Source organism: Conger conger, chromosome 3 (assembly GCF_963514075.1).
Source record: "Conger conger chromosome 3, fConCon1.1, whole genome shotgun sequence".
Classification (NCBI taxonomy): Eukaryota; Metazoa; Chordata; class Actinopteri; order Anguilliformes; family Congridae; genus Conger; species Conger conger.
In genome coordinates this window covers 71,991,880-72,017,765 of record NC_083762.1, presented here as the reverse complement: position 1 = coordinate 72,017,765, position 25,886 = coordinate 71,991,880, and the positions used below count along the sequence as shown (strand labels likewise).

Below are 25,886 nucleotides of genomic sequence, written 5' to 3'. Positions count from 1 at the left end.
CAGTGGTGTGTGTGTGTGTGTGTGTGTGTGCGCACTACTCACCTTCCCCTGAAACTGCACCTGTTTCTTTTTGCCGCCGTGGTTGTCGTCATCGACACGGTTGGCAGAAACTCCGTCAGCCGTCATCCTTCAGGAAGCAGAGACGGATGCTTATCACACAGGCCAGGAAGTAAACTTGCCGCTGTTTAAAACGGCGAGTAATTGTAATAGCCTCTTGATTCACCGTGGGTTTATCTGTAAACATTTTAAGCAGACGAATTACGTAAGTCCTGCGGGCGCACTGAGCAGGGTACACATCTGCGAGCGTTTAGGGAGGGCTGATTAGACGGGCATTTATTCAGGAAATGTTGTTCCCTTTTCATATAAAGTTACCAATGGGCCCGGCTGAGAAAGAGCACTGCCAGTCTCTGGAACGAGTGTACGTGAGGATAGGCCTATCGCTAAGCACTCTGTCACCAGTGTCATAAAGGTTCAATCATAACATAACATAATGAACAGGAACAAACCATTCAGCCCAGCAATGCTCACCTTTTCTTTTCTTATCACTGAAGTGTACCGACTACTTAGTTTGCCTGAAAGCTAAATAGTATCTAGCAAAAAAATACCCAGTGTTTCTTCACTACATGTCCTGGCAAGCTATTCCACAAAGTGACTACTGTCTGTGTAAAAACATAATTCCTGCTGGTCACTGTCAGTGCTGGTCATGAACACCTTGGGCTGCTGTGTAGTGGTTATGGAATATGATTGATAAGCCTGGCTGTGGATGCCCATTTACATTTCTCTGGCAGTATCTGCTAAAATACCTCTTGTGTTTCTCAAGTGGCCTTACATGTGTATCAATTAAATGTGTATTGATAAGATTGTGCTCAGCCACTCTGGTAACTGATTAATGGTGCAGGTAAGTGGAGTAACGGCCATTTTGTTTCACTGCAGAGGCAGTGATTCCAGAGGTGGAGACGGAACACAATGGGAACCAGCAGGAGAACTCAGCCATACAAGGTACTATCCACGTGACCTCTGACCCTCAGTCACCTGTGTGAGCTTTGACCCGGAACCATGTGACCCAAACTGTTGTCGCTGATTCGCTATTCACATGAGTTACGCCCAGAAATCGAAATGCGGTCGGCTTACGGTGGATGTCAGCTAGTGAATGGAAGCTTGTACTTACTGCATCCAGCTCTCTTGAGTCTTGATTACAGGGCATGTCTCTCTCTGTCTCGCTCTCTTATTGCATGTTCCTTTTTCCACTGCTTGTGCTCGGTTTAGCATAATAGGTTGTGATATTGACTTTACCTTGAAATGCTAAGCAGCCATCATGTCTCCGGGGGATTCTCTCTTTATTAGCGTTAGAGGTTTTTGCTCTCCCTGTGCGCAGAGAGACAATGCTCTCCGCGGAAGATTTTCACTTGAATGTGCAAAACACGAAATAAAGGAGCGCTTAAAAAGCTGGAGTCGACGTGGCCTGAGCCTGTTGAGAGGGAGTAACTGCTCGCGCCTGTCTTTGGCTCGTCGAAGCTCCTCGCTGCATTAAACCGGAACAGCGGGAGAAATGTAATTAACCCGTCCTGCTTAGCTCCCACGCCCAGCTTCACGCTTTCACGCAGCCTGCTCGGACACCTGATTTAATTAAACCCGGGGCCGCCGTCTCAGGAGCTGATCTCCGCGCAGAGTTCAGAGCTGAAGCCTTTTTCCGCTCTTCCCCGCTTTCAGCTCCCCCCCCAACTAGCCTGCCCGTTATGCCGGCGCAAGGTCTTTTTTAAATGAATTAATCAGGACAGGTCGAGGTACGCAGAAAGTGCTGAACACAGAAAAAAAAACACATCCTATTACACTTAGAATAAAAGACAAGTGGAGAAAATTGCAGACAGAGTGAAGGAGGGAGGGGGAGGACGGGAGGAATTAAGTGAAAATGCTCGGGGTTGTTGCACGAGGTGCGTTATTACGGGCGCTTCGCGCTAACTTGCAAGTGCAGTTAAAACGCAGTGTCCTCATTTTCTTTGTTTAAATGAACCCCCCCCACCCCACCCCACCCCTGGCCCCTTTCCCCCCATCTCAGGTACGGTACCTGTTTCACGGCAACGGTCGGATCAACCACCCGAGCTAATTATGCATTTGCAAACAAGGCTAAAAACACAAACGGCCTGCTTTAGTGCCGACGGCACACTGCGCTTGCAGCAAGCAAATGAGACCCTGGGGCTTCATTGTTGGGGGTTTCTTCCCCGTTTGTTTTTTTGCTAAAAGATGTTTCGGGTCAGTAATTGGTCAGTGAGTAGAATCCACAGCCATTCAGAGACAGGTCAGTGTTCTTGTCCCAGATCTACCTTTCAGTAAGTTTGCAGTATATGCATAAAATAATGGGACCAGTGGGCTTGGAAAGGAGAGGTGGGGTGGGGGGTTGGGGGTTAGGATTGGGGGGGGGGGTTAATTATGCATAACACCCCCCCTCCCCCAGTTGTAGCATGAAAGATGTGGTGTGGTGTGTTTAGAGTAGGCTAGGGTCTAAGCTCAAATTTGGTGTGTAATTAGCTATATTGTCAGGGTATACAGTGGGGAATTTTGGGTAGGGAAGTATTGTATGTTGATTCATTCCATTTGAAGTCCAGGGGCCAGGATTACTGCGCTCGCTGCATGGAGCAAAAGCCGGTTATTTTTATGACATGTTGATCAGAGTTAGGTATGTGATCGTTTTGGGTTCAGGCACCCTTTAAGGCTTGGAGTAGTGACATCAGAATGTCATTTGACATTTGACACGACGTGATGCACTCTAGATTTCCTTGATTTCCCAATCCTGGTTTGATCAGATACAGGTTGCATGCTCAACCAATGGCAGGGTCCTGAAGCTTTTATCCAAAGCAACTTACAGTTGATTTGACTAAGCAGGGGACAAGCCCCCCTGGAGCAATGCAGGGTTAAGGGCCTTCCTCAAGGGCCCAACAGCTTTGTGCATCTTATCCCGGCTACCCAGGCTCACTCTGGGTATTCCAATAACCCATAAATACCCGACAGAATTATTATTTTTTTAATTGAGACATAATTGGCAGGTGCCACCTCTGCAACACCACACACACAAGTCTTGGAATTGAAGAGCAAAGAAGATTACAACCACACAGAATCCGCACAGCTCCTGGTTTTGCTGCAGTCAAGAGATTTTGCATTTTAGCACCAGGATGCAGTCTTGCTGTCAACTTGGCTTGACCTTACATGCATTTGCGTCCTTATTTAAATACAGTACACCCCCCCTGTGGGAGAATCAGAATGTACCGATTCCCAGGAAGCCATAAACAGGTGTTTTGGCAGTTTCTCCTCAAGGGCAGAAATGGACACAAGCAAACGCAATGTAGCCAACATTTCTGAGGGAGCGAGGCCATCTGTTCGCAAACCCTCCCCAAATTACAACCGCATGACGATGGGTTCCAAGCCCCGGTTGGTTTCACAGTATTTACTGTATAGCAATAACAATCCACTTATATAAATGGGGAGCACTGCTGAAGCTATGTAAATATCCCCCTGACGTACTAACAACACCCCGCTTGTGAATGTTTGCACGAGAGAGGGAGGGGGGGCGTTTTGAGATGGCGCGTGAGAGATACCATCTCCCTGATTGCCTCATGTGTTTACATCCTGCATACTATGAGGTCACTTCTTCAGAATGCCAGTTTGTGGTGTGCACCCGTCGAAAATAACGATAATAATGACATGAGAACTTACTAACGACCAGTTGTTTCCTGTTCCTAACTGAATGTACAGTGTGACCAGATTAGCAGACCACTGCCACCCCCAGTCACTGTTTCCAGTTGTGTTCACTGTGTGTGTTTTTGTGTGTGTGTGTGTGTGTGTGCCTGAGAGAGAGAAAACGGAGAGAGTGTTTCGTTGTTGTATATCCTGATTAATTTGTGAGGTGAATCCTGGTGACTAAAAGAACAAGCAGAAATAGGCGGCGCTGTGATTGCGCGGTTAAGGCAGCGGACTTCGGTGCGAGGCAGGTGTCAGAATGCGGGAAAGGCCGGCGCATGAGCAGCGGCAATGATTGGGCCGGCACTCCGAGGGTGGGGGGGAGGGAGGATCACCGCAGACAAGCGTCCCTGATCGCCTCGGAAGGAGGCGTGCGGTTCTCCCTCGGGCTGCCTAGGCAGGTTGCACCGGAGTTTCCTCAGCAGCACACGGGAATTAAACAAATTAAAGGTACAATAGGTAAGATTTCTGTGTTAAAATATTGTTACAAGACCAAATCCCTTCCTATCATTGAAAAAGGCTCACTGACATGTTGACTCACCCTCTGTCTGTGTTTATAGTATTTAAATTCGGGTTTCAAAATATACAGTTGACAGCCGACGCTCTGTACCAAAACATTGTATAACTGTACAATAATTCAAGCTCATTGGTTGAAACTTGGTTCTAATTGCCACAGCCAATGGCGTTTCAACTTCAGCACGTTCAGAGAAAGGGGTGGGATAAACATTGTTGTGGTCTGAGCATATTTTTTGCTGCAATTCCTCTCTTGACCGTTAGAAGTCCGAAATTACCTATTGTACCTTTAAAAGGTTTAAAATATTTGATGAGAAAACTGGAATCTTTGCAGCTTATATTCGTATCCAGCATGCAGTGCGCTTGTGCCGGGTAATCCATTCTCGCACTGGGTTATCCTCACAGATATAAAGGCACTGCACTGCGTTGTCTGCTGCAGATCGCAAAGCTTCTCTGCTCAAAGGAAGGCGATATTAATGTCAGGTCTTCGCCTGTTCCTGGAATCTCTGGGCCAGCACATCACTGACTGTGGCTCTGTTATATACATCATGTGACCAACCGTGTAAATGCTAGACTGTCAATCCGCAGCGAGTCACGTGTCTCTCACCCACGGAGTGGGACCTGGATATCTGTCGAGCTGTTGTTGTGGCGTGGTGCTGGAGGTGTGTGTGGGTGTGGCGGGGCAGTGGTAGACATGAATCACTGATGTGATAATATGTGTATGTCCTTTTTCAAAAATAACACGGCTTGTGCAAGTCTTAATGGCCTTCCCTCTCTCTGTCTCTCTACAGAAAACAGAGGATACATGAAGACACCTATAATGTACTAATAAACAACCCCGCCCCATCCCACTGATTGGGCAGACAGAGCTGGATGAACGTGTCGCCCCGGTAATGGAAAGGGGGGGGGGTTACTTGGCTCCCCAACCTCGTCAGCTGACACTCATCTCAAGGACGCTGGGATTGGGTGGGGTCAGACCAAATCTGTCCTCGCCCCTAGGGGAGAGAGAGATGGTACAGCCCTCAGTGGCACCCAACCCTTTCCCCTTTGCAATGACAACTTGTAAAAAAAAAATTAAAAAAAAAGACTTTCTTTTCTCTTTTTCACTATTCCTTTCCTACTGCTGTTTTTTGTTTAGATTTTTTTTGTTGTTGTTGTTGAGCATTTAAAGAAGGAAAAGGAGGTTTTACTGCGTGTTCTTGCCCTTTTTAAAATATATATTTATTCCCTCCTGGTTCAGAATCCTTCACAACATCGAGGCACCTTGGCAGGGCAGTGTCATTGTCATATGGGCAAACGTGAAAAATTCTAAAGGAAATGAAATGTTAAAAAAAAAAAAACATATTTTTCTTTTTTTAAAAGGACAACGTGCATTTCATGAATTCACTGTCTCTCAAAAAAATGTTCCTCTGCCTTTCAAAGGGACGGGCTGGGAGGAATCTGAGATGTTTTCACTGTCCTGTTTCCGTTCCATGTCCTTTTTCTTTATTTTGGAAAATATTGTAGAATAAAATGTCTGTCCTGCCAACTGATGATTGACGCAATAAACCCACCCCCCCCACCCCATTCTTGCCTGCTAACCCCCCGATCCCAGCTCACCCCCTACTCTGCTTCTTTCACACTGCTGTGACAACCCCCGTCATTATTTTATTTGTTTTCTGTGTTTTTTTTTTAGTCAAAAGTTCAGTTTGAAGGAATGTTGACTCGTATCCAGTAGACCCCCGGCAGTTATCTCGGTTGTACTGTATTCAGTTTGAAATTATTTGTTGAACTGTTCTTGCAAAAAAAAAAAAAAAAAAAAGGAAATACAGTATTAAAATAACCATTCTCTCTTTTACTCTTGTTTTTCAAGAACTATAACAGTGTATGTAATATAAAAAATGAGTACATTTATTATGCCAAATCAATGACTAAAATAGCCCAATGCTTCCCAAATTTAGTCTCCCACAGAATTGTGAAGGAAACCACTGTCTGTCTGTCTGTCTGTCAGGCCTACCTTTAATCAAACCTCCTCTAATATTTGGAAAACATTCTGGCTGCAGATTGGCTGCATATATTTATTAATGAAGAAAAGCTTGCAGCATTAATGGTGAAAATAACAACAATGCTGTTGATATGAATGTATGTCTGCCTCTATTTTCTTCAGCCATACTGCTAATTTAGCCCTCATCACAAACAACCTTAATTCTCCTCCTGTCTAACCACGTCTCTGGTGAATTTGCGAATTAATTTTTAAATGGAGCTGACAGACGTTACCAGTACTCGAATATCACATCAGGACTGGAGGTAAGCAAAATTAAGAGCACACACTAATGGTAACACTCACATACACACACAAGAGCACACACCACTGATAACACTCCCATACGCAGACAATAGGACACACCACTGATAACACATACACAGACAAGAGGACACACCATTGATAACACTCCCATACACAGACAAGAGCACACACCACTGATAACACTCCCATATGCAGACAAGAGGACACACCACTGATAACACATACACAGACAAGAGAACACACCACTGATAACACTCCCACACACAGACAAGAGAACACACCACTGATAACACTCCCATACACAGACAAGAGGACACACCACTGATAACACATATACAGACAAGAGGACACACCATTGATAACACATATACAGACAAGAGAACACACCACTGATAACACATACACAGACAAGAGAACAAACCACTGATAACACTCCCATACACAGACAAGAGAATACACCACATAACACATACACAGACAAGAGAACACACCACTGATAACACATACACAGACAAGAGGACACACCATTGATAACACTCCCATACACAGACAAGAGGACACACCACTGATAACACATATACAGACAAGAGAACACACCACGGATAACACTCCCATACACAGACAAGAGAACACACCACTGATAACACTCCCATACACAGACAAGAGAACACACCACTGATCACACATACACAGACAAGAGAACACACCACTGTTAACACATACACAGACAAGAGAACACACCACTGATAACACTCCCATACACAGACAAGAGGACACACCAGAGATAACATACACAGACAAGAGGACACACCATTGATAACACTCCCATACACAGACAAGAGAACACACCACTGATAACACTCCCATACACAGACAAGAGGACACACCATTGATAACACATATACAGACAAGAGAACACACCACTGATACCACATACACAGACAAGAGAACACACCACTGATAACATACACAGACAAGAGAACACACCACTGATAACACATACACAGACAAGAGAACACACCACTGATAACACATACACAGACAAGAGGACACACCATTGATAACACATACACAGACAAGAGAACACACCACTGATAACACATACACAGACAAGATGACACACCACTGATAACACACCCAGACACAGACAAGAACACACCATTGATAACACATACACAGACAAGAGGACACACCATTGATAACACTCCCATACACAGACAAGAGGACACACCACTGATAACACATATACAGACAAGAGAACACACCACGGATAACACTCCCATACACAGACAAGAGAACACACCACTGATAACACTCCCATACACAGACAAGAGAACACACCACTGATCACACATACACAGACAAGAGAACACACCACTGATAACACATACACAGACAAGAGAACACACCACTGATAACACTCCCATACACAGACAAGAGAACACACCACTGATAACACTCCCATACACAGACAAGAGGACACACCACGGATAACACATATACAGACAAGAGGACACACCATTGATAACACATATACAGACAAGAGGACACACCATTGATAACACATATACAGACAAGAGAACACACCACTGATAACACATACACAGACAAGAGAACAAACCACTGATAACACTCCCATACACAGACAAGAGAATACACCACATAACACATACACAGACAAGAGAACACACCACTGATAACACATACACAGACAAGAGGACACACCATTGATAACACTCCCATACACAGACAAGAGGACACACCACTGATAACACATATACAGACAAGAGAACACACCACGGATAACACTCCCATACACAGACAAGAGAACACACCACTGATAACACTCCCATACACAGACAAGAGAACACACCACTGATCACACATACACAGACAAGAGAACACACCACTGTTAACACATACACAGACAAGAGAACACACCACTGATAACACTCCCATACACAGACAAGAGGACACACCACTGATAACACATACACAGACAAGAGGACACACCATTGATAACACTCCCATACACAGACAAGAGAACACACCACTGATAACACTCCCATACACAGACAAGAGGACACACCATTGATAACACATATACAGACAAGAGAACACACCACTGATACCACATACACAGACAAGAGAACACACCACTGATAACATACACAGACAAGAGAACACACCACTGATAACACATACACAGACAAGAGAACACACCGCTGATAACACATACACAGACAAGAGGACACACCATTGATAACACATACACAGACAAGAGAACACACCATTGATAACACATACACAGACAAGAGAACACACCACTGATAACACATACACAGACAAGATGACACACCACTGATAACACACCCAGACACAGACAAGAACACGCCATTGATAACACATACACAGACAAGAGGACACACCATTGATAACACTCCCATACACAGACAAGAGGACACACCACTGATAACACATATACAGACAAGAGAACACACCACGGATAACACTCCCATACACAGACAAGAGAACACACCACTGATAACACTCCCATACACAGACAAGAGAACACACCACTGATCACACATACACAGACAAGAGAACACACCACTGATAACACATACACAGACAAGAGAACACACCACTGATAACACTCCCATACACAGACAAGAGGACACACCACGGATAACACATATACAGACAAGAGGACACACCATTGATAACACATATACAGACAAGAGAACACACCACTGATAACACTCCCACACACAGACAAGAGAACACACCACTGATAACACATACACAGACAAGAGAACACACCACTGATAACACATACACAGACAAGAGAACACACAATTGATAACACTCCCATACACAGACAAGAGAACACACCACTGATAACACATACACAGACAACAGAACACACCACTGATAACACATATACAGACAAGAGAACACACCACTGATAACACTCCCATACACAGACAAGAGAACACACCACTGATAACACATATACAGACAAGAGAACACACCACGGATAACACTCCCATACACAGACAAGAGAACACACCACTGATAACACACCCATACACAGACAAGAGAACACACCACTGATAACACACCCATACACAGACAAGAGAACACACCACTGGTAACACATATACAGACAAGAGGACACACCACTGGTAACACTCACATTTGTGTGTTTTCTCTTGTTCTTGGCACTATCCAGGGCATGAATGAGTTTCTTCTGTTTAGTTTGTTTGTGCGGTTTTGGGTGTGTGTGCGGCGATGGTGAGGTGATGATGTCAGCGCGATGTGTGGGGGCACAGTGGATGAAAAGAGGAAGATGACAGAGACGAAGAGGAGGGCAGATAATTCCTGTATAAATAGTTTCTCAATGTTTATTGTTGTTTACACCATTGTGTTGCTGCTCCGTCTTTGATGGAGAGGCACGTATAAATGAGGAATCCACCCCCATACTTCCCACTCCCGTGAAGCTTTTTCTTTCAACTTTAAAGCGGTTTTCAGATCAAAGTCGTACAGACAGCTAGAGAAAGAGCAGTTAAAAAGAGCAGTTTAAAGTTAAAACAGCAGGGAGGGGGACAATATGGACTGCAGACAGCACAGGTTCAACTCATGGCTGGAGACAAGCACTATAAAAAATACTGTTCTTGGTGGATCGACAGTAGCAAGCAATTTTGCTTTGCCTTGCTTGTTTTTACCCTACAAACTCCTTTATTTCTTTTTATCTTGGACCCAGTGTAGAAATTCATAGTAAAATGAACCTTGAGAATCCACAGAACCGCGAACCTTGAAAGCTGAGCAAACTCAGTTATTTGTTTAGTTAAGATTGTTTAATTAGCTAACCATTTTTTTTTTTCTGTGTCATTCTGACAAAGGGTAGAGTAGTTGGTACATGTAATTCTTCCACAGCCCAATTGCTGTCAGAATTTCTGCCACAAGGTGGTGCTGCTGAGTATGATGCAGATTGGAGGCTCACGGTGAGTAGGGTTTGTGAGCTGGTCCAGTCGGTCCATTCAGATCTAATATCAGATGACTCCAGGGCCCTGTACCTGCACTGAGTAAAACCCACCGAACAGGATTACTGAGTTAGCTGGATAACTGCACTGAGTAAAACCCACCAAGCAGGATAACTGAGTTAGCTGGATAACTGCAATAAGTAACACCCACAAAGCAGGATTATTATATATATATATATATATATATATATATATATATATATATATATATATATATATATCACTATATAATATCACTATATTCAGTCTGGTTTTATACAAATGTATAAAAATGACTGACTTTTTACCATATCCAGTATAAATCACAAGGTAGTCCCATTATAAAAATGAGATTGGAAAGGGTACTGTAAAAAACAATCAAAGCCAGTAATGATGAGACTAGACTTATGGCAGGATTCAACGGATTCCTTACTGTATTTATCCCATACTGTAAATAAATATATTTCTAATACTGTTTAATGCATTTCTAATGCATGTCAAAATCACATTTCAAAATAATATTCCGAATGTATTTTAAAATGCAATGCCAATGCGTGTAAAATGTATTTTGAAATACATTCAAAATGTATTTACATTACATTCTGAAATACTAGTTTGAATTGTGTTTGATAAATGCGCTGAAAATACATTTATCATGCATTTCACATACAGTGTAAATACATTTCTGAACACATTTTGATGCATCAGAAATGCATGTTTAAATGTATTTGTGATGTTGTTGTAACAAGAGCATAATTGCTGTATGGCCTGCGGACACTGTTAAAAATGCAAAGCCGCGGGAAGTTTCTCTGTGAAGTCAAATGAAGAGTAATGAAAGTCCGGGCGTGTTTTAGTTATTTTCCAGAGGAAAACGAATTTCCCTTCTCATTCTCCTCGCAGCGAAAGCTAATGCAGACATTTGTTTGGTCTGCATAATGTGGAAAAAACTTCTTTGCTGAAACAAAATGGCACCTTCAAGATTTATAGATAAGCTATGTGCACAGCTGTGGGTATGGCTGCACTATCTAGTATCCCGGGGAGAGTGATTACTGTAGAGTTGCAGTGAGGTGCTCTCGATGCGGTGGTTTAAAATGTGCGCTGTATGACATGTAAATGTTATCAGCTATTGACGCCACGTTGCTTCCGGCCTCGTTCGCCTTTGAGGAGATTCTCCTTGAAAGGCTTTTCAGTTCATCTGACTAAACATAATCTTGCTGCTGTTGTAGCAGTAAGTTGTATTCCATTAGCATTTACAGTCCTGTACTTGTACAGTCTAGTTACTGGGGCTATCGCTGGCAAAACAACACTATTATTTGCCAACTGCAGATAAAGTCATGGATATATCTTGGTTTCAGATATACTGTCTCCTTGACTTTACATTGTTATCAGTTACAACAAACAAAATATATTTGTTATAAAATACCTGCTGAGACGACAGCACATTTCACGTGCAGACTCTCTTGGAGATCCCTAAACGCGTACGTTTGTGATGATGGTGGTTTTCTGGGGGGTTCTGCGGTAACCCTGAAATGGTGGCCTTGAAAAGGGCATCTGCAGCTTTTATATTTCGGATGTCTCCAGCTCTTTTTAGCAGGTCAGGCCCGTATGGGGATCCCCCAGCCAATGAAGCATGGAGTCAGAACTGGGCTACACCACAGCTGGAAAATGTCAAATCTCATCTCACTGCTCTCACAAGCATAAATCACCCAGTGCATGGGGTGCAGGAACATGCAGATGCACACACACAGACACACAGGCACACACACACAGACAGACACACACACACACACCCACACAGACACACAGGCACACATACACACACACACCTACACAGACACACAGGCACACATACACACACACACACACACACACACACACACAGGCACACACACAAACAGGCACACACACAGACAGGCACACACAGACACACAGGCACAGACACACAAGACACACAGGCACACACCCACACACAGACACACAGGCACACACACACACAGGCACACACAGAACTATTCACACATAAACATACATAAACACAGACATGCACAGTGTTGTAATTTTGTTTTGTATGTGCATAGTGATGAGCTAGTATCTGTAGTGTGTGTTTATGTCAGTGTGTACATGAGTGCCTGTGTGTGCATGTGTGTGTGAGTGTGTGTGTGTGTGCATATGTGTGTGTGCATGTATGTGTGTGCCTGTATGAGTGTGTGTGTATGTATGTGTTTGCATGTGTGTGTGCCCGTGTGTAAGTGGCTGTATGTGTGCACAAACCTGTGTGTGTACCCGTGTGTGTGTGTGTGTGTGTGTGTAATTGTGTATGCCTGTGTGCCCGTTTGTCAGTGTGTATGTACGCGTATGTGCCTGTGTGTGTGTTTGTGAGTGTGTGTGCATGTGTGTGTTTTTGAGTGTGTGTGTATGTGTGCGTGTGCACGCACCTGTGTGTGTATGTTTGTGAGCGTGTGTGTGCATGTGTGTGTGCCTGTATGAGTGTGTGTGTGTGTGTGTGTGGTTGTATGTATGTGCCTGTGTGCACGCACCTGTGTGTATATGTGTGCATGTGTGCATGCACCTGCGTGTGTATGTGTTTGTGCACGCACCTGTGTGTGTACCCGTGTGTCCATGTCTGTGAGTGTGTGTGTGTGTGTAATTGTGGGTGCCTATGTGTGCCCGTTTGTGAGCGTGTGAGTACCCGTGTGTACCTGTGTGTGTGTTTGTGAGCGTGTGTGTACCCGTGTGTGCCTGTGTGTGTTTGTGAGTGTGTGAGTACCCGTGTCTATCTGTGTGTGTGTTTGTGAGTGTGTGTGTACCTGTGTGTGCCTGTGTGTGTTTGTGAGTGTGTGTGCCTGTGTGTGTTTGTGAGTGTGTGTGTACCTGTGTGTGCCTGTGTGTGTGTTTGTGAGCGTGTGAGTACCCGTGTCTAGCTGTGAGTGTGTGTGTACCCGTGTGTGCCTGTGTGTGTTTGTGAGTGTGTGTGTACCCGTGTGTGCCTGTGTATGTGTGAGCTGGCAGGTGTGCTGGAGAGCATCCCAGCTCCTACCCTGCTGGGCTCAGCTGTCACGGCATGATGAATGTCATCAGCACTCATCAGCACCCCGAACCCAAACAGCGCAGACACTTGCTCCACGCTCCCTGCCTTCACACAAACATTACCACCTTTATTCATCTCCACTCCGCCATAAGTAAGACTGTTTTGGACCGTCCCTTATTCTTATGGCAATAAAACCCAGATCAAGCCCTCCACCCCACCCTCTTTACTTCCTATTTGTCTTCCCTCATGACATCATTGTCTTTGCAGAAAATGTTTGCCTGAGGTTCAAGTGGTAGGAGAGGAGTAATATGTATGTAACTATCACTATTGGTAATTGGAGGCAATGGACTTGTAGAACACTGACTTTTGAATAAATAAAAATTCAAAAATCCCTCTTCAAAGGGATAAATAACTATTCTTTACACACCTGGACACACAACATAATCCCAAACCTCACCTGGTCAGTAAATAAAACTGCCATACACCTGTCTGGATCCACAGACACAACCTGGCACCTAACTTTGCTTGAATAACAAACTCACCGCGTACCTATGCTGTGTTTGCGTTCAAAGAGGATCGTGGACACATAATACCCAGAACGCACCTGCAAAGTAGGTCTCGTTCTCGGTCTTCGTTATTCAAACACCGAGTAGCTTTGGAACTGCTTATTTCGAATCGTCACAAAATAAATCAAGCAAAAGCATCCGGGATCAGCCAAGCAATTCAGCGATATGGTAATGATAATGATACGCACAATCACAAAGTCGCCTGCACGCGCTGTGACGTGCCGACGGCCCCCTTTCACGCTGATGGGAACTCCGCGTTCCTTGGGCTCTCTGTGTTCCAGAACACAAGCTCCATCCTCCCAGGATTCAGACGCCATTAAATACCGCTAATTCCCATTCCTGTGCACCAGCCTCCACCAGCGCACTGGGCCCTCAAACCTGCGCTAATGACCGCTTATAATTCGGAAACGGGGTGGGAGCGTGAAGCATCCTTCCATCTCCAAGAAGCCGTCTCTAATGGCGGTAACGACCAGGTACGGTTAGGCGTCTGTGATAGGTTCTTATTAGCCGTGACAGCTATAATCTTTCATCATTTACAGACCTTCCACACACTGTCTCCCGCAGGCACACCAAGGACCTGCGCAAACTCTGCCCCCCCCAACGCACCCAAACTGTAAACCCTGATCACGCCCCTCCCCCAAGCCGTGTCAAGATCCGACAGGGAAAACAAAATTTAATCCCACATTTTATGCTACGTCGGCTATATACCCCGTCTTCATTGTTCTATAACTCTTCAAAAGGTAACAGACCATTCAATAAATAATTTTAAATATACAATACTTTGCAAGAAAATGTAAGAAAATTCCATAAAGAAAAGATGCTTTGAGTTTAAAATTAAAAGTTTTTAATGTCCAAAAATGTATTCTAAAGACCACTGAACAGTTAAAAATGAAATCAAATCGATGTTTCCTGTGCCCACCCCAGAGCAGTAGCCATCAGCTTAAATAGCAGAAGACATTTGCCTATGTTGTTGTGACAGATCAGTCCAGTAGCAGCGGTCCTGTAAAGATCCTACTTCCTGTATTCATATGAGACACACAACGAAAGGTAATATACTGACAGGAATAAAAATAACAAGCGAATATCACAAGGCATCGGTACCGATAATCCGAACTATTTCAACAGCTTTTAATTTCAGCTGAGTTACTGTTGGGCAGGAAGCTTGTGCCTTTTAATTTTTCAAGACAACATATGGTCATTATATAAATACAAAAGTATTTTCTTGCTTAAGTGATTGGTTTCTCTTGCTCTCTTTCTCTTTCTTTCTCTTGTTTATTCAGAAAGCAACTGATGCGTTCGACAACAAACATTTTCTGCGCAGAGAACTAAAATCACCAGGCCCCTGACATTCCACAGTGCCCGACAGACTCAATCCCGATATACACAGAGCGTATTTATGTTGGTTTATATGCCAGAATTGATGTGGAAAAGCACAGGAAGACAGACTGACCCGCTAAGAGAGCTTATTGGAGGAGACAGACGGATTACTACTGTGGGTGGCCATGTCAGCATACACATACAGGACACTCTCATTCTCTCTCCTTTTATCACACCCACACACACACAGATGAACACACATATACACACACACATACAAACACACACACACATGAACACACATATACAAACACACACACATACATACACACACACATGAACATATATATACAAACACACGCTCACTAATTCTCTCACTCTCAATCGCTCTGTCACACACATGCAGACATGCACACACACACACAGAGACACACACACTAATTATCTCTTACTCTCACTTGCTCTCTCTTTCTCTCTCACACACACACACACACACACACACACACACACACACACACACACACACACACACACACAGCCTTTACTACAAGTGCTAACTATATCCTCCCCTGCTGCCATTCTCTTGTTGATATTGGCAGGATTACCCAAGAGCCCACCTTTCTATGACATCATCAACCCAAAATTCCAGTCCTGGTGGTTGTCTTTCTAAAGGTCTTATACTATTGACTACTTAAACGAACAATGGATACATGCATGCAAAGACGTTCTCAATGCTAAAGCAGCTCCAAGCCAATTTCTCTACATAAAATCGGACTATTTCTGCAACAAAAAAAAAAAGGAAAAACTTTCATTATCAACAAAGATTTGGGGTGAAGTATCAAGAAACAGCTGTATGAAGCCCTATTTCATTCCACCGATAGAGCTGATAAGTGCAAAGTACAGGTCATCTATAAATAAACTGGACTGGTGACCAGGGCTAAGCAAACGCCCCTGTTTAACCCTGAGTCCTTCTGTACATTTTTCATGTTAAAAAATAACATACTTGATAGCTTCTCATGATGGCTTTTTGTAGCAGTGTGTTTGTGTGCTTAAACTGCTGCTTTGTACGCTGTTTTCCACTGGTGGTGTCAAGTGTGACATTCTCGCTACGCATTCAAATGTGATGACATTGTTGGTTGTCTCTCAGCAGTTTTTCTTTCTCCGAAATATGCTACTGCTGGATTATCTTCTAAGAAAATCAAGCACTCGATACACACACACACACACACACACACACACACACACACACACACACACATGCCTGGCTGGACTGGAGCTATTATTAGCTTGCATTCATAATGCTAGTCCGTGCTGACCACTCTAGAGTAAGTGCTGACATCGCTTACAGTGTGAGCTCTGCGAGGGCCGGATGTCACAGGCAGAAACGATCCTTGGGTTGTTTTGTTGCATATCTGTATTCTACACAGGAGCAAGAGGCAGATAAAGCCAGATGAGAACTGCTATGTCAAAGATCAATATTTCACGCTTGACCATTTTTATTCAAATAGATTAGAGAGCCCATCAAATTCTCCATTTTCTCTGTCTACAAAGAAAATGAATTGCCGGGCTTGAAATATGCTGAAATCCCTTTGTGTCTTTTCTCCGGGAAAGTGATTAAAGGTTTTTCGGCCGGGATGTTTGATTTCTAAATCACTCGCACCAATCCGTTTGTGTTTTGGAAATAGCCTTGACTCCAATATCAGAGGGTCAATAATAAAATTTCATGAACAACACCGGTAAGAAAAAAATATGACTTTCAGGAGAAAGTATAATTGAAACATTGCTGTCGGCCTACGTTTTTAACCTGCATACCCGAAGGACTGCTGCTTCCACAAAGCTCCTGCTGTAGCCCCCAGCCAGTGGTGCTGGGGAGGGGGTGGGTGAGGATGATTCAAAGGACTCTGACTGACTGTGCCCTCAAAAGATATTAGACTAAGAACTAGAGCTGCAAGCCCGCTACAGTAGACTTGTTCACAGTGTGGAATGGGTTGATTATTAGGTTCAGGGGAGTGATTACAGTACATGGGGTAAGGGGGCCTGGGGTGCCATGTATTGGATCACACCATCCGCTCCTTCTGTGACCTGTTCCACAGGTTATTGAGTTAGCTGGATAACTGCACTGGGTAAACCCTGGGGCCTGTATCACAAAGCAGGATTACTGAGTTAGCTGGATAACTGCACTAGGTAAATCCTGGGGCCTGTATCACAAAGCAGGATTACCGAGTTAGCTGGATAACGGCACTAGGTAAATCCTGGGGCCTGTATCACAAAGCAGGATTACTGAGTTAGCTGGATAACTGCACTGGGTAAATCCTGGGGCCTGTATCACAAAGCAGGATTACTGAGTTAGCTGGATAACTGCACTGTGTAAACCCTGGGGCCTGTTTCACAAAGTAGGATTACCGAGTTAGCTGGATAACTGCACTGGGCAAACCCTGGGGCCTAAAAAAAGAAAATAAATGGTCTATGAAACAAATAGGGGGCGCATGATTTATTGAAAACTAAGGGGTTGCTACAAATGTTTCACCAAGTGCTTTCTTCCTCTTCTATCTTAGTTTCAAACACCTTGCTGCCAGATGTTCATATTTAGGCTGAGAAGAAAGCAAATAGTCCACTGAAACCAATATTTTCTGTGCTTTTCTGTGATGATGTCACCAATAAAGGTTATATGTAGAGTATCTTCTGCAGCAGAAATATAAACGCATAAATGTCCTGATTACCATTAAGGCTTGTTTGTGGCTGGGCTTTGGAATGAGCTCCATGGTCACAACAGTTCTATTTGTGCATTTTAATAGGATTTAAACATCCTTGAACTTCAGAGTTTGTGATAGAGCATCTGTAAAAGTGTGTAAAAAAAACCCTTATGCTTATTAGTGCGTTTAATACCTATTTACAGTAGTTTGCGTTCTCAGGAACAGAAGGCTACAGAAAATGAATAAAATAACTTGGAGATATCCTGCCATCTAGTGGACACAGTTGGGATGTGCAAGTCTTAGGGCCCAAAATGCATTTTGATACATTTCAAATACCGTTATAGATATGATTGGGGCCAGCAGACTCATTTTTAGTTGAGGGCAAACATGCTAACAAGGATAAAGGGTTCCAGCATTTATATTTTCAGGGACATATGACCGAACCCCACACTGGTCTCAGTGGTTGAAAGTAAATTTGCCTCAATCAGAAAGACGACGCATCAAAAGTTTCATTGAGGCCGTTTAGTGCTGGAGATAAGCCTTTGTGTGTAAAGATTTCAGAGGTACACGTGACAGCATACTTTAAAGTAAACATGGACACAACCTCGGTCTGCGGGCTACAAGACACAGGACAGAGGCGCTGGGATATAAAACATGTATGTACCCTTTTATTTATTCACATGGTCCAAAGTAAAAGGAAATAAACTGGCCTGTGAAGCAACACCGTACCCTGACCGCTTTCACCGCGGCATAGCTAGTCAACCGTACCTCCAGAACTCCAAACGTGCTGAAAACGTAGCGCGCATTTTTCAGCACGTCTTAATCAGACCCAAGCACAGACTGAGCACAGCTTAGCACAGCTAAGCACAGACTAAGCACAGCTTCTCTAACCAGTTACGTTTAATATAAGAGATTTGAGAGAATGAAACTGAAGCACTCATTCAGTCCCTGCTGTTCAGTTCCTCACAGATAAAAAGATCAATGATGATCAAAGATGACAGAAGAAACCTGGAGACAAAACACTGGAAACAATGAACAACAACAATGTCATCATTAAAATATCTGCTTGGTGGCATTTTTCATTAAAAAACAATTATTCTATTCTGGTGCATTTAACCATGATTCACCAACCCAGTACTTTATGGGTAACTAGATATTGCTTCTCAATAAATTATCTCCTTCATGAAATACCGATGCTCAATGCATCTCAGAAACAGCTGCATGCCAGATTGCAGGAGAAGGCAGAAAAATATTTAGCATTGATTTAGGATTTTATCAAATCCCTACATCCTTTCTTCCCTTTAAATAGAAATAGAAGAAAAAAAATGAAGTTGTCAAAAAGGACAAAGAACAAAATGTAAATAAACCACTGGATTTACGTTGCATTCGCCAGGTGTTCATTCTGTTAAATGAAATCTAGGTGTTCACCTGCGCAAAATGATTCTACAAACACACGTGGGTCTTTTAAACTTCCAGGTGATATTAGCCTTTGCTAAAGCAAGATGTTAAAAACAGAAAGGCAATTAATAAATAAAAAAAACAAGCTTGGGTTGAGACCAATTAAAATATACATTTTAGTCATGATTGCAAATAGTAAACGAGACTAGAGATACTCAATCTTTCCCAGAGAGGGCCGGTGTGGGAGCAGGCTTTTGTTCCAACCAAGCAGCTACACACCTGATTCAACTAATAAAGTTCCTCAGCAAAGACTCTATTGTTGATAGGAGAATCAGGTGTGTAACCAAAAAAGCCCACACCCACAAGACCATTCATTTCAAAGGCTCAGTTTTAACAAAACAATGCAAATGATTTATATCGAAAGGAGGGTGGACCGCATCTCCCTCCTATAACAAAGTTCAGACATTTACAATATGCACCTGTAACAATACGTATGTACCTGTAGCCAGCTAATGATAAAAGGTCTCACATCTTACTGCAATGTTGTGGCAAAGTTCTCACATTGACAAAATATTTCCGGCAACAATGTGAGAACATTTTCATTTTGCTGGGTGGTTACGCAAGGAATAGGGGTTCATCACTGGGGTGGTAGGGGTTAGCATGACTCGGCTGTCCTAGGGTCAGTGAACGAGCGCGAGAACGCGCGTTCTGCACAGGCCACGGACAGCCAAACTGCGGTCTGTCCAGCCACTGCGCAACTGCTCATTCTTCATTTCAGCAGAATAACTGCACCCACACATATTTCACCATTAATGTTGCCCATATGAGGAGGTGTTGGTGGAATGTACCGAGCAGTCTCCCTTTACTACCGGCACATGAACCTCATATCCAGGTTTCTTGTCACTGCTACATCCAACCAAGCACTTTCCCCCAGGTTCAAATTTGAAGCGCTCCTCACCTCTGTAACAAGTGCTTCAAACCAGTTTAGCTGCAGACATGCATGCTTACCTGTGAGGTGAGGTCTGGCAATGATAGCTGATAGGTCCATTTATTTATTTTTTGGCAGGGGGGCGACTACCACCGCATACATAGCCCCCCCAGCAGGTGGCCCAACAGTTGACCTGAAATCAACAGAGGGGCAATATGTCTGATTAGCCGAAAAAGGCAGACCAGGAAGCTCACGGTGAGAGGGGCAGAGTTAAAGGATGACCTCACTTCCTGAATGACTAGTGTGGGTGCTTAATTTTCCGTTCCCAACAATTGCCCTGGTCCAAATCATCGATTACCTGTATGCACAGATAACAATGCATTCTCTTAAGGCGATAAAGTATTTGGACCAAGTACAGGAACATACTGGCCTTTTTTTTTCCCTTTTCTTTTTTAAACCAATACATGGTAACAGAGTAAAGGGTGGGGTTAATGCACTCATTCACACCCCAGTGAGAAGAGTCCGACACCCCCTGCTTTCACAGAGCGCTGACAGAACGCTAACGCACGGCCGCCCGCTGCCCAGGAACCACGCCAGTATGGAGGGTCATGGCTGACCCCTCACGCACGACCCCAAAACTCAGCGACGCCAAGCGAGCGCAAATGGTCCTTCACACTCCAGCAGCCAGCCGTTCAGCACTCCTCATGTAAAATTCAACGCACAAGAAAGCGGTCGTCAAGAAACTTTCTGGAAAAAACATAAAGTCTTTGTTTATCCCTTCTGCACACTCGACGAGTAATACTGACCGATCTGCAGTTGACTGAAAGTCAGGAGAACTTTAGTCAACCGTGGGACGAGCCAAGTTACGAGTAAGCAGGGCATACATATATACACTCAACAGTAAAAATGTGTGAAAATCCTAATTTGCATACAAATTTGCATGTATCCATGGCAGCATATACTCCTGTGCACCATTAAAGCAGTATGCAAGTGGAACACAGCCTGAGAGAAGGCTCAGTAAGAAGGGGGGCGGAGCAGTGGGCAGGGCAGTGGGCAGGGCAGTGATGAAGGACAGTGTATGTGGGTGTGGCTTATGGAGCGGGCGGGGGCAGAGCCTGGAGCAGCCTCCTCCCACACTCAGAGCTCCGTCTTCCCAGAGGGCAGCGGGGCTTTCCTCTGAACGTCCTCCTCCGTGGCGTGTCCGTCAGCACCCCTCCGCCCTCTGCTCGCCTCCTCCACCTTCTTGCCCTTCTTCTTCTTCTTGGCTTTCTTGTCTTTCTTCTTGCTCGGTGTCTCTTGGCCTGCGCCCTCGCTCTCTTTGCCCTTTCCTTTCTTGGCTTTCTTCTTCTTTTTCTTCTCCTCGCCGATGGCCGCCACATCTCCCTTCCTCCCCGCCCACTTCTCATTCAAGCAAGCTAAAAATAAATGCATATGCAAAATGAAATTTAAGAACTAGTACAGCAGTATGGAGGGTTTAGAGCAGGGGTCTCCAATCTTATCCTAAAAGGGCCGGCGTGGGTGCAGGTTTTTGTTTTAACCCAGCAGTAACACACCTGATTATACTAATGAACTAATCGTGGTCTTTAATCAAGACCTAGATGAGTAGAATCAGCTGTCTTAGTCCTGTGCTAAAACAACAACCTGCACACACACCGGCCCTTTCTGGATAAGATTGGAGACCCCTGGTTTAGAGGTATTGTAGTTCAAGATTACAGTATGAGGGTTTAGTGTTATTGTAGTTCAGGACTACAGTAAGAGGGCTTAGTGGTATTGTAGTTCAGGATTACAGTATGAGGGTTTAGTGTTATTGTAGTTGAGGACTACAGTATGAGGGTTTAGTGGTATTGTAGTTCAGGATTACAGTATGAGGGTTTAGTGTTATTGTAGTCCAGGATTACAGTATGAGGGTTTAGTGGTACTAAAGATCAGGACTACAGTATGAGGGTTTAGTGGTATTGTAGTTCAGGATTACAGCATGAGGGTTTAGTGGAATTGTAGTTCAGGATTACAGCATGAGGGTTTAGTGGTATTGTAGTTCAGGATTATAGTATGAGGGTTTAGTGTTATTGTAGTTCAGGACTATAGTATGAGGGTTTAGTGTTATTGTACTTCAGGACTACAGTATGAGGGTTTAGTGGTACTATAGATCAGGAATACATCATGAGGTGTACTAGTAGGTCAGAGGTGCAGTACCTGTGTCCTGGCCTTTGAGAACATGTTTCTCACACAGATAGGTGGTCAGATCTTCCTCCTGGTGGCCTTTGTACCAGTCCTCTATCACCTCCTCGTACTGCTCCACCATCACGTCACACTAACACAAAAACAAGAGCACAAACAGACTGATGTGCACCCAGGATACACACAAACTGCATTAAAGCAATTTAAATGTGTGCATTAGTTAAGAGCACCACTTGTGTTAGCATCAATGCAAACCAGAAAAAATATATATATTAATATCAGTGTTTGTCACTAGAAATTATTATATATTGGGGTTGTATGTAAAGTGAGCACATTATTAGGTAGACCTGTTTGGGCAAATATTAAATCAGCCAATCATGTGGCAGCAACTAAATGCATAAAAGCATGCAGACATGGTCAAGAGGTTTAGCTGTTTTTCAGACCAAATGACAGAATGGGGTAGAAATGTGATCTACATGACTTTGACCGTGGAATGACTTTGACAGGGTAGCTACAGTATCTAAGTAACTGCGGATCTCCTGGGATATTCACACACAACAGTCTCTAGAGTTTTCAGAGAATGGTGGGAAAAATGAAAAACAACCAGTGCGCAAAAACGTGCTGTTAATGAGAGAGGTCAGAGGAGAAGGGCCAGGCTGGTCAAAGCTGACAGGAAGGTGACAGTAACGCAAATAACCACACATTACAACAGTGCTATGCAGAAGAGCATCTCTGAACACACAACGCATCAAACCTCTAAGGGGATAGGCTACAGCAGCCAATACAAGCAATATGTCAATTATAAATAAGTCTAATAAATACCTAATAAAGTGTTCAGTGAGCGTATTTACACAGCCTATATCTATGGTTGCATAAAGTTTGATGAAGACCCTCACCTGTTTCTTCAGGTCAGCGACCTCAGCAGATGTCTCGTTCCACAGCTCATAGGGGATATCCATCACCACCTTAACGCCTTTATTGACCAGGCCATGCAGTGTGGAGAAGGTCTCTGACATGCCCTAAACAGCCGAGTGCAACAGAGGACCCGTCAGAGAGAGAGTGAGAGAGAGAGACTTCCAGAGAGAAAGAGAGAGATGGAACGATAGTTTGACAGAGTGTATGCATACAAGAGAAAGAGAGACCTAATTTTTTAAGACAGTGACTCATGGGATATCTTTGTCAGAGAATACATTATTAAAGACGGCCATTGTGAGCAATATTAATTGGACCTGCAGAGGGAGCTGTCTCTCTAGGCATAAGATTACTTTCTTTTCCAGCCCGTCTCCAGAGCTGCATTTAGCAATGGGGACGTTTCTGGCCTGCGCTTCCTCTGAGCTTTCCATTACAAAGCTGACTGGGTCAGTACATTTCCTCCATAACGCTGGGGAACACAAAATGCAGTGTGTGCAGTGCAGTGCACTAAGCACTGTTGTCAGTATTAGCTTTGCACATAAACTGATAACATTGTATACGTAAGACCTAGGCTGGAACAAAATAGCATAAACACCTGCCAAATAAGCAAACTGATCAAGGGAATGTTTCCACGTCACGTTTCGAGTGTAACGTGCTTTTGGGCTCGTTCACCTTCGCGAAGCGGTTGCTACCCGTTCTCTCTTTGTGCAAGTTGTACTCCGAGAGCCTCTGGCACACGTTCTCCACCACCTCGATGAAGCGGATGTCCCTGTTCAAAAGAACGGCCACAAGGCCATATGACAAATTATCATAAAGATCTCTTCAGAGAACGGCATCTCCTGCCTGCATCAGAACCATTCGTAGGCAATTTCTTCATACTCTGGCAAAATAGCCAAGGAGAAAGACTTTTGAAGTTTGATGAGAAATTACGTGCTACAAGGTGCGTTTAAAGTCAGTCTTCTAGAATTAATCTGAAGCATCCCACCTAAGACTTCAATAACTTGATGTTTTAGGGTCAGCCACTAACTGCAGTTAACGTAACCGTTAGATCTGGACATGTGATGCAGTGACGTTACGTCAATGTTGTGGCCTAGTGGCAAATCATTGTCAGACCTTAATTTTGGTCGCAATTTATGCTACGCCCTCGGTTTAAATTTGGGATTTAAACTAGCAACACAACTCCACAACAGACGTCGGCTAGCTGCTGAAATAAGATCAGGTTATAGTTATCCTTAGAGCATGATAATAACATCCACACTTACGATTTCACATATTTGATTGGCGGCGACCCCTTCGAATCGAGGAAGCGGTAATTCGTATCAATGACTTCCTTGGTTTTCCCCGTTTCTTCAAACGCCGATTTCATTTCAATGCTAACAAACTTACACACTGATAAGACAAAACACGATTTACAAGAAATAAGTAACACGAGAAAGACCATGAGTTTGAAAACAGCAAAACGAATGTGGCTTACAAGTCATGACTGACTGACTGAGCCATAACCGTCATTCTTTATTCTGCCGTTTCGTTTCTTCTTTTTTTCGCCATGCCCACTCTCGGGAAATGTACACGCAAATAGTTAAACATATAACTATACAATAGGCAGCCAAATACTTACAAACACTTTCAGTAGCTAAATGTTGATGTAGCCGCATGCTGTTTGCTCTAATCAGGTAGCTGAAGAATGAGATTCCTACCTTCGCATTTATTTGGTAGATGCACCCATTCTTCGTCGTCACCTTTTTTAGCCGCTTCGGAAACTGTAGCCGTTAAAACCATAGTCAGAAAGATTAAGCTTTTCATAATGGCAACGTTATCTGCGAAGGTTTAGCAAATATCCAGGTAAACTTGTGTGCATCTTCACTATCCGTCTGCAAGTGCAGCTTGCTTTCCCGTTGTCGAACACATCCGCCGTAACGAAGCGATACAGACGCAGCTGTCACCAGCTACCCAATCAGAAGCGTAGTAGTGTCATCGCTTGACCAATCGCAGAAACGCCAGAAGACATGCGCACTGAGTCCACAGTTCAGAATCGGAAATAAAAAAGGGAAGTGTGAACGGTGCGCATCTTTCATGCAGAAGTGAGTGATTTGTATTTAGTTTCGAATTATTTAGTGAAAATGAGACAATCTGTAAACCCTTATAATGTTTAATGGATTGTACCAAGGCGGCACGGATGGTGCATTGGGTAGAAAATATTGAGTTCAGTCACAACAAATGAAGCTGGTCGTATTTTTATTTCAAAGGGTACTTATTTAGCCAAAAAGTATCACAGAGAGAAGATGACTTCGACTAATGACAGGGTACCA

At 43.8% G+C, this 25,886-nt stretch overlaps 2 protein-coding genes across 3 annotated transcripts in view; one reads left to right on the top strand and one right to left on the bottom strand.

Moving 5' to 3' along the window:
- Window positions 1-5,492, top strand: part of LOC133124267 (dachshund homolog 2-like) — a 110,545-nt gene extending 105,053 nt beyond the window's left edge. For both annotated transcript variants that reach the window (XM_061235305.1, XM_061235304.1), the window contains 2 exons: window positions 934-999; window positions 5,037-5,492. In XM_061235305.1, coding sequence (XP_061091289.1) covers window positions 934-999; window positions 5,037-5,074 — 104 coding nt within the window. In that variant the 3' untranslated portion in view covers window positions 5,075-5,492. The remainder of the gene's footprint in view (window positions 1-933; window positions 1,000-5,036) is intronic.
- A 14,129-nt stretch (window positions 5,493-19,621) lies between these two features.
- On the bottom strand, window positions 19,622-25,499 carry cnpy3 (canopy FGF signaling regulator 3). The gene is made up of 6 exons (XM_061234761.1): window positions 25,275-25,499; window positions 24,840-24,966; window positions 24,250-24,346; window positions 23,562-23,684; window positions 22,681-22,798; window positions 19,622-21,902 (listed from the first exon to the last, which is right to left on the bottom strand). The coding sequence occupies exons 1-6, from the start codon at window positions 25,378-25,380 to the stop codon at window positions 21,625-21,627; spliced, it is 849 nt and encodes a 282-aa protein (XP_061090745.1). The 5' UTR covers window positions 25,381-25,499; the 3' UTR covers window positions 19,622-21,624.
- Between the last annotated feature and the right edge of the window lie 387 nt (window positions 25,500-25,886).

Excerpts from the sequence above, each read along its gene's own strand:
- cnpy3 (XM_061234761.1), bottom strand. The coding sequence starts at position 25,380 with ATGAAAAGCTTAATCTTTCTGACTATGGTTTTAACGGCTACAGTTTCC. Across the intron at positions 22,799-23,561 it reads TCGCTGACCTGAAGAAACAG|TGTGACGTGATGGTGGAGCA; the intron begins GTGAGGGTCTTC and ends TTTTTGTGTTAG. Across the intron at positions 21,903-22,680 it reads TCTCAAAGGCCAGGACACAG|CTTGCTTGAATGAGAAGTGG; the intron begins GTACTGCACCTC and ends ATTTATTTTTAG.